General features: G+C 41.6%; 1 protein-coding gene and 1 long non-coding RNA gene across 2 annotated transcripts; both read right to left on the bottom strand.

Annotated features, from left to right (window-relative positions):
* Positions 1-575: 575 nt before the first annotated feature.
* LOC124672642 (protein ACCELERATED CELL DEATH 6-like) lies at positions 576-4,665 on the bottom strand. The gene is made up of 3 exons (XM_047208842.1): positions 3,981-4,665; positions 1,502-2,034; positions 576-1,376 (listed from the first exon to the last, which is right to left on the bottom strand). The coding sequence occupies exons 1-3, from the start codon at positions 4,663-4,665 to the stop codon at positions 642-644; spliced, it is 1,953 nt and encodes a 650-aa protein (XP_047064798.1). The 3' UTR covers positions 576-641.
* Positions 4,666-5,153: 488 nt separating this feature from the next.
* On the bottom strand, positions 5,154-8,280 carry LOC124678324. Its single transcript, XR_006994417.1, has 2 exons — positions 5,547-8,280; positions 5,154-5,321 (listed from the first exon to the last, which is right to left on the bottom strand). It is a non-coding gene; the product is annotated as an uncharacterized LOC124678324 (long non-coding RNA).
* Between the last annotated feature and the right edge of the window lie 215 nt (positions 8,281-8,495).

The raw sequence follows: 8,495 nt of genomic DNA, 5'->3' as shown, positions 1-8,495 counted from the left end.
AATGACCTCCTATTTTTAATTACAATGTTAAGCACTTTATATGATGTTTGAAATAATAATTTATGATCATATATGCAAAAAATAGTACAAAACAACTTTAAAACAGTTTATCAGAACACAAATTCATCTCGAGGGATTACAGACTTTTCATCACACAATTGCAACAATAAGTTAGGACATGAGAAGTTGACATCACACGACCGAGACAATAAGTTAGGACATGAGAAGCTGAAAAGAACCAAACTGAGCTTATTCTCACCACTGTTTCTCTGGTAGCTCTAGGCGTGTGGTTTATGCACAAGGCTAAGCCCAAAAGAACTGATCCTAAATATAGTCGGTTAGTTGTTACAAAAAGATTTTCAAGTCCATGATTTCAAATTTCCATGTCGCTAAATTGAGGTAGGGTTGAACTACTGTATTCAGTCGTGAAAACAAGTTAAGTGCTTGAAAAGAACATGACCAAATTGCAATTTCTTGGGAAATGAATACCGAAACAATGCTCAAACTATGTCACAGCGAGGTATAAAAAGAGATGCAGGAACTGCATTAGGAGCAACTTCGACCACTTCAGCACATTAAAAAAGGCAGCTATATAAACGCATATAGTATGTTACACCTTTGAGGAACACCCATTGCGCAGTTCATAGCAATGCTAAGAGAAAGATGAAGCTGTATGTAAATAGCATACCAAGCATCCTTCGTAGGAATAAGCATGCAAAATTGGAGCCAACACCTACTGTAAGCCTGCTCCTTGTTTGTTGCGGCAAATGGGCTTTAAACACTCCTCTCCACCCCAATCTCCTCTTTATCGGCATAAACAGGAAGCCCAGCTGCCAATTAGATGGGTTGCGGAGCAATAGGGTGGCGATGGTAGAGAGGCATACCACAATGCCAATCCGCTCACTAACTGGGCTCAAAACAACATAAGCGCCCAGTGCAAATGCTGCAACCATACTTCTCGTGGCCTGCTCCATAGACATTACAGAGAAGAACATGTAGAGTTTACGAAGCAGTGGATGAACATGCTCCGATCCAGCATAGGTGAGCCAGATGGTGGACAGCGTGGAGCCGACAAATGCAAGTGTGTTCGCCATCACAAATGCCTTGAAGGTGTATCTGTGTGATAAAATTGGTGCACCGGCATGTGGATGACCATCAGATATGTTACCGCCAGGTAGAGTGAATACTGCTGCAAATGTGACTGTTGAGACAAGCACCGAGCCAACTACTAAATTTTGTGCAATGTTGCTAAATTTCTTTAGCTCGTTTCCAGAGGCTCTCCCAATGTGGAACTCATCTATGAAATGATCCAGGCGGCGTGGAGTAAGGACAGCTCCTGTCCAGGCTAAACAGCGAAGTATAATGACCTGTGGATTCTAGCAGAAGAAATCAAAAATTCAGAAAAGCAAAGCAGCTGGATTGCAAATACTTTACAGCAAACAACAATACATTATTGTGCCTGTGCAAAATAAGAACAAATTGGTAGGCTTAAGAATATTACCAGTGTATAACTGATCCCTTTATCAGTGGCTAGTACCGCAAGATCTAAGGCAGTGAGGCCGTGGTTGTTCACTATATTTGGCAGTACACCTTTATTTGACATCAGAAGGCTCACTATCATCTGGTCTGCATTCTTGACTGCAAGATGCAAAGCTGTATTCCCTTCATAATCCATGGCATTCACCACTCTGTCGAGTTCTGGGGTACCACAGAAATGCCAAACGACTTTCCATTTCTTATGCTCAACAGCAATATGTAAGAAGTTTCTTCCTTTACTGTCAAGCTTCTCATCAAAATCTGGGCAGTGTTTGGAGAGTTCATAGATCAGTTGACCATATCCCATTTTAGCAGCAATATGTACAGGAAACAATCCATTTGAATCTGGGACATAGGCTGGAGAAGTATCATATCTCAATAACAGCTTCAGTGCGGAAATGTTTCCAGCAGATGCAACATAATGGAGAGGAGTACTTCCTGAACTGTCAACTTCTTTTGCAAGTGCTGGGTTCCACTGCAACAGTTCCTGTGTCATTTCTGGTACTAAAGAACTTAGTAACTATCTCAACTTCACCAATTCAACTTAACATTCTATCATAATACTACTATGAGAATCCACAATAAGCTTGTGTTGAAATAAATGTGACTCTTGTTGCCATTCGAGAGAAACTTTTATCGTCCAATACATGCTCACTGGAAATTAACGCAACCCAAATAAAGTAAAATGGACTGTTTGGTAAAGTAGGAGAGAAGCAAACAAAACAAAAGTAAGTAGCCAATCAAACATGTCACTCAAACATAAATGAGAAATAATGATGAACCTTGAAGATTCAGAAAGCAACTTTAGTATATCAATCTCAATGAGGAACATAGTTTTGAGGCTGACATGATAAAAGAATCTCTACTTGGTCCCTCTTTCATATTCTGGCTGGGCCACGTTTATCAATAAAGAAAGCACATAACTATTTGAATAAATAAGGATATGAATATATGTGTAGTATATTGAGGGCACTCTGTGAATTTACGTACTTGCCCTATAGCTCCTCTGTTTGTGCAATTGTTTACACAATATTTTGTTGACCAATGCCAAATGGAAGGAGATATGTATTTCCCAATCTATAGTCATGTGTCATACTCAAATGCAGATAAAGTATCAAAATGGTTCCAAATTCACAATGAATTTGATTTCTCGATGCTAGACTCAACTTTGGATTTGAATGGTAGATTGGTAGTTTACAAATTACCATAATTTAATGAACTTAAATAAAAAAATTGACCTATCATGTTTTAGTCAATGCAAGTCCCAGTCAAGTTCCACTCTATCTGATTGTAAGAAACCCACTTTCTATCTATCATGCTCTCAACTCATGCCCATTCACACCCTTTAATTTCTCCAATAAATTTCTCTTTTCTATAAACACAAATTTCCAACATTCCATGCTTAGATATCCTTTTCAATAAGAATATACGTTACTTTTCACACAGATACTCTATATTTTTCTGATGAGCCACCCTGGCATGTGAGGAGTAATGAACAGAGTCAGATCCTGCAGCGCCACACACACTAAAGTGCCTACCTGCACTAACCCCACTAACGCAAATCAATCATGTTACCCTTGACAACTTGCTTCATGACACCCACACCCCGATCCAAACATTGCTATCACTACTCCCAGTAAGTTCGACTGTGGGATGTACTAGTTGATAACAAGTGTACAACCTACTCTATAATTTATTTATTTATTTTCTGAAAAATCAAGCTAAATCAGTTTCATCACGTGAAACATAAACCTCAAAAATACTGCATCACTTGCTTTACCAGCAATTATCTACTAATTTTAATCTCAACTGAGTTGTAATGCAACCACAGATTATTCAGGTAACTTAAAGGTGACTTTAAGCAATATCTTGCATCACCTCAAGTTGCCAAGGACCAACTAAGAGCAGGTCTAACAGACCCCTTAAAAGGGCCAAACCCGTATAATAACTGCCAAAATAAGGGGTTGGGCGCTATCCGGCCGTCTAGCAGACCCCGTAAAACGGGCCCCCGCGTCGATTTTTTACAGTTTTGGTTACGGGGCGGCTCTTCGCCCCTTACTTGTACGGGGCGGGAGGCTGAATACAGGGCCAACCCCTCATCCCATTTCACTAGCGCGCGCGGACATTTCAGGATTCCCAACCGTTTTCCTCGCGCCGCCGCCATAGCCACCCGCGCCGCCGCCGCTGAAAACAGAATATTCCGTAGGATTCTGTTTTACGGGGTGGGGATAAGGGGTCTGCTAGCTCGGACGAGTTTTCAGCTAGCGAAAAGTGAATACAGGGTCCTCTACTCGTGTTTTAAGGGGTAGAAAAATAAGGGGTCTGTTAGACATGCTCTAAGTAGTAGCAAAATGTCTAGAGCCCAACCGCTTCAATTTCTCACAAATTCGAAGAACCTGGACAATAAATCTTGAAATTAAGGCTATATCTCATCAGGCACTCACCGTTGCTCGTGAGCGCAGCGGCGTGCAGCGCCGTGCGCCTGCCCGGACCCGTGCACGAACCCACTATGGGCAGCTTGTCATCGTCGTCGTTGCTGTATGACTTCAGAAGAATGCGCACCATCCCAAGGGATCCTCCCGCCGCTGCCATGTAAATGGGCGTCTCCCCCGCGCCGCCGCACAGCCCCGCGAGCCCCGAGTCGGCAGCGGCCAGCGCACGGGCGGCGGCCTCGTGCCCGCCCCGCACCACCTCGTGAAGCGCCGTCTCGCCGCGCTTGTTAGTGGCGCGGGTGAGGGCGCGCAAGGAGGACGAGGAAGCGATGAGGAGAGCGACGACCTTGTGGGCCCCGGCGCGAGCGGCGAGGTGGAGCGGGGTGTCGAGCGCGGCGTTGCGCGCGGCGAGGAGCCCGGGGGCACGGCGGAGGAGGAGCGTCGCCAGCGCCGCGTGCGCGCCGGACGCGGCCACGTGCAGGAGCGTGTTGCCTCCTGCGGTGGCGGCGGTCTCGAGGTTGGGCGCGGACGGGTCCGCGAGGAGCTCCTTCACGAGCCGCCGCTCGTCGCCGCTGCGCGCCGCGCGGACGAGCGCGGGGCTCAGGGTTGGCCCGGCGAGCGGCGGCCGAGGCGTCGCGCAGGACATGGTGGACGGTGTGGACGGCGGCGAGGTCTCTGCCTCGGCGGGCGAGGCCATCGTGCTTCGTGTGTGCGCCGGTTGACGAGGAAGTAGGTGGTTGTGGTTCCGTGGTTTACTTCGGATTCATGTCGGTACACCGCTCGTGAAGTGGTACTGGTACAAGTACAATACACTAGTTGTAATCATGGAACTTCATGTGGCAACGGCCAATAAATGGATACATATCATTTCCTTGTTTGCCCCTGGACGATTTAGTAAGGCCTTGTTCGTTTAATCCATGGAAGCTATGGAATGATATGGACTAGTGGTTGGGGCGCCCCTTGGGGCGCCTCCTCACTGGTCCTCTGCGGCTCAATAACAATCCAAGTAAAGCCTTGTGTCGACAATCTGTAATCTTCGTTCATGTGTACATGAAGATATACAAATTAAACTGACATGTAGCAAATATCTGTTTTGCATGAAATCTAGTACCATAGGAGTAGCATTGATTTGGCCTGGCCTAAATGCATAATCATAGGTTGTCATGGTTAATGAGGCTAATTGCATACCAGGATTTACAAACGCGTAAAATAATGAAGGCGGTATCATGACAATATATTATTACATATCACTGTTAGCTTCAGGGAGTGACATAATTTACAAAAAAAGGTACATCAATAATGTCATGAATAAGTGTGCGACGACATCACACCGCTCCAAAATAAACATGTAACCTACAAAATATCAAAGCAACAAAAAACATGTTAGGACGAGAAAGAAACAATAAGAAGAATAGATTATCAGTGATGCAACTTTCATGTAGAACTGAAATTCACCAACAGTACACAATTACTTTCTCGTCTCCAGATTGGAGATCGGCCTACTATCGATAGGGAGAGACACATTGCAGAGCACATTGAAATGTGATCTCAAGAAAAGTAACATGATAAGGACTGCACCTTCTCTTAGCCTTAGGATCATTTTATATCTTCATAGTCAGGGAATGCGTACCGTCCTATAAAATTACAAAGTCTTAGTTAATAGGTTTCGGAAAATTGAAATGCGGCGAAGTAACAAAGCGGCAACATTATTACTTTACTGTTTTATTTTACTATCTTGCCTGGAACAATAATTAAACAATATGGCTAATACATGTTCCTTTATTTTCATAAATAAAACATAAAAATATAAGATAATTAAAAGAAGGATGTGGCATATCATAATAGTAATTACAAATGCACAACTGTGTGTCAATGCAAGCAACTCTGATTTTAGGCATTACTATTGGCAGACTGGTTAGCTAAGAACTTATTGTTCATATCAAAATTACTACAGAACTTTACTAACAAAGTATTACAAAAGGAAACCCACGGATCGAAAACAGATAGTATTAAAAGAGATTAGGTTATAGTATCATACAAAACGCATTAGAAAGTTCACCGTAGCACTAAATTTGTGCATGGACAAAGATACATCTTCAAGAGGATAAAACAAAGACTAAATGATACATTGTTTCAAGTAAGAACCAATAATTGGTACCCAATGGTAGAGATAGAAAGCGCACTTTGGGTGTGTAGGCACTGTCATTCTCATGAGAAATACTGCTAGAGAGCATAACAAGAAGGAATAGGGTAAGCTAATCCAAATGAACACAGAAAAAGATGCATCTAAACAAATCAAGATATCAACTAAAAGTATTAGAGAGGTCACGGAATTATCCATTGGTCTCTCACTGTCTAAAATCAAGATAAGCACATTAACAAGCAACAAGAACGAATAAACTACTTAGGAACTCTGATTCCCATGGTCTCTCATTGTCTCACCATCTCACATTCTCAACCAGATCACATATTAAGATATCAAACCAAGTAATGGAATATGGAGGAGCATGGAGTGTACATACCTACAGGTGTGATGAACCGACTATGTCAATGACATGGCCTCGATGAAGACACAAGAGTAAAACACTCAAACTTGCAAGCTTCTCTCCACATAAGAGAAATGATTACAATGTAATTGAACAAAGAAGAGGAGGCACTCACTTCATCTCAAATCAGTTGTGTGATAACTACATGGAAAGGCAAGGTGGTGATGCTGTAGTTGAATAATGATCCTGCAATGAAAGCAAACAGTCTGAAAAATATGGCTCTGTCTTTTTCTACAAAAAAATGCGATGAGTCACTAAATAGTACCAATGTAACCAACTGGATGGTAAACCTTGGCACGATGAAAGGGACATGGTCCATGATGTAGAGACAAAATAAACATGCATTCATATATAAAGTAATAAAAGACGCAATTTGAAATGAATGTGCAATATCATGTCTTGAATACATTGATAATTACATATAGGCACAAAGGTACAATTCATACGTACACTAAACTATTATCCATGTCTGACCTAAACCAAAAATGTAAACTTCCGCATTGCAAACAAAGAACATTATAGGGTCAACAATGTTAAAGTAGTGCACAAACAATTCAGATGCAGCCAAGCAAAAGAACACATGCCAAAGTGGGATCACAACTCTTCAGAACTTCAGTGGTTTCCATGAAATATCTAATTGATGATCCACCAACCTGTATCTAGCAAACACTTTCCCTAGCAAACACTTGCTTGCTTATCCTATCTATGCATCCACCAGCCTGGTAATAAAATACAATAATCATTTCTGATAATCATTCAGGTAACCTAGTCTTTCTCAACCAACAAAGGTCATTCATCACATATATTACTTCAAAAAAGATAATTTGCAAGAAGCAATGTTAATGTCCAAGCATCTAGAGTTACAGCACCGTGACACTTATGTAGGGAAATAAGTCACGTAATACAACCATTGGAGAAATGAGCAATAACAATATGCAAAGGGGAATCATAGCTAAAGAACTGAGCCTCATGTTATTTTTTTAACAGACAAATAATGTCCAAAACTGTAGTGTGGTGCTGAAAGTGAGAACTTATTGCTTTGAGCTGCAAGATCTGAAGGAGCGCAACACAGATAGATCTCCAGACCAAAACCAATTAGCAATTTGGTTTCAGAGGGAAGTGGCTAATCTAATAATAGAAGCATACCATTATATCCCAACTGATGTGAGCTAATTCTGATAAATTAATAATAGTACATGTAGTAATGGTTATCTGGTATAGATGGATGAGGACTGCAGGCCAACCGAACTACCAAAAGTAGGAAAATACCAATAATTAGGGCAGTCGCATGATAAACTGAAAGAAAGTGGCACCTATGCAGCTTTTCTGAAAAAAATCTTGATAATTTCAGGTAACATATAGTCAAGTATACCTGCTCCATGTGGACAAGGATCGTCAAAACTGAATAAAAAATGGCATGTCAATATGTGGAATTGATGTTTGTAACAATTATGAACAAGAGGGGAACAACAAATCCCCAATAAAACAATTGTTCAATTTTAAGTAGAAAAATCATGCTTCCATAAGAATCATCTGCAACAGTAACCTTCAGGACATTCACTTACAAGCCAACAAAGCCGACGTTTGTTTCCATAAGAGAACTATATACATAAAGTTAACAGTGGTACAGAGCTGTAATAAGAACAAAGCATCAGGATTAAAATAAGGATATGCAGTTTAATTACATTTATATGAGAATAGAGGAGATGACTAACCTCTCAGAGACCAAGCAAAATGTGGTTATCAACATCTTGCAGTGCATTTGCCTGCAGTTAAACCAAACTATTACTTATCACACAACGGGAAATTTCATAGGACGTGATTAGTAGCCACAAGCATTTAGAAATCTAAAATTAAAAGCATCAAAGAAAATTATGCTTACATGCCACCCATCAAGCAGAGACTGCAGTTCCATTTGGCACCCACATCTGCCCCTGAAGTCTGAACCATCAAGTCAATTCGGAACCCACCTCTGCCTCTG

Source organism: Lolium rigidum, chromosome 7, assembly GCF_022539505.1.
Source record: "Lolium rigidum isolate FL_2022 chromosome 7, APGP_CSIRO_Lrig_0.1, whole genome shotgun sequence".
NCBI lineage: Eukaryota > Viridiplantae > Streptophyta > Magnoliopsida > Poales > Poaceae > Lolium > Lolium rigidum.
This window is presented reverse-complemented; position numbering and strand designations above follow the sequence as displayed.

Excerpts from the sequence above, each read along its gene's own strand:
- LOC124672642 (XM_047208842.1), bottom strand. The coding sequence starts at position 4,665 with ATGGCCTCGCCCGCCGAGGCAGAGACCTCGCCGCCGTCCACACCGTCC. Across the intron at positions 2,035-3,980 it reads CGCTGCGCTCACGAGCAACG|AAATGACACAGGAACTGTTG; the intron begins GTGAGTGCCTGA and ends CTTTAGTACCAG. Across the intron at positions 1,377-1,501 it reads AAGGGATCAGTTATACACTG|AATCCACAGGTCATTATACT; the intron begins GTAATATTCTTA and ends TTCTTCTGCTAG.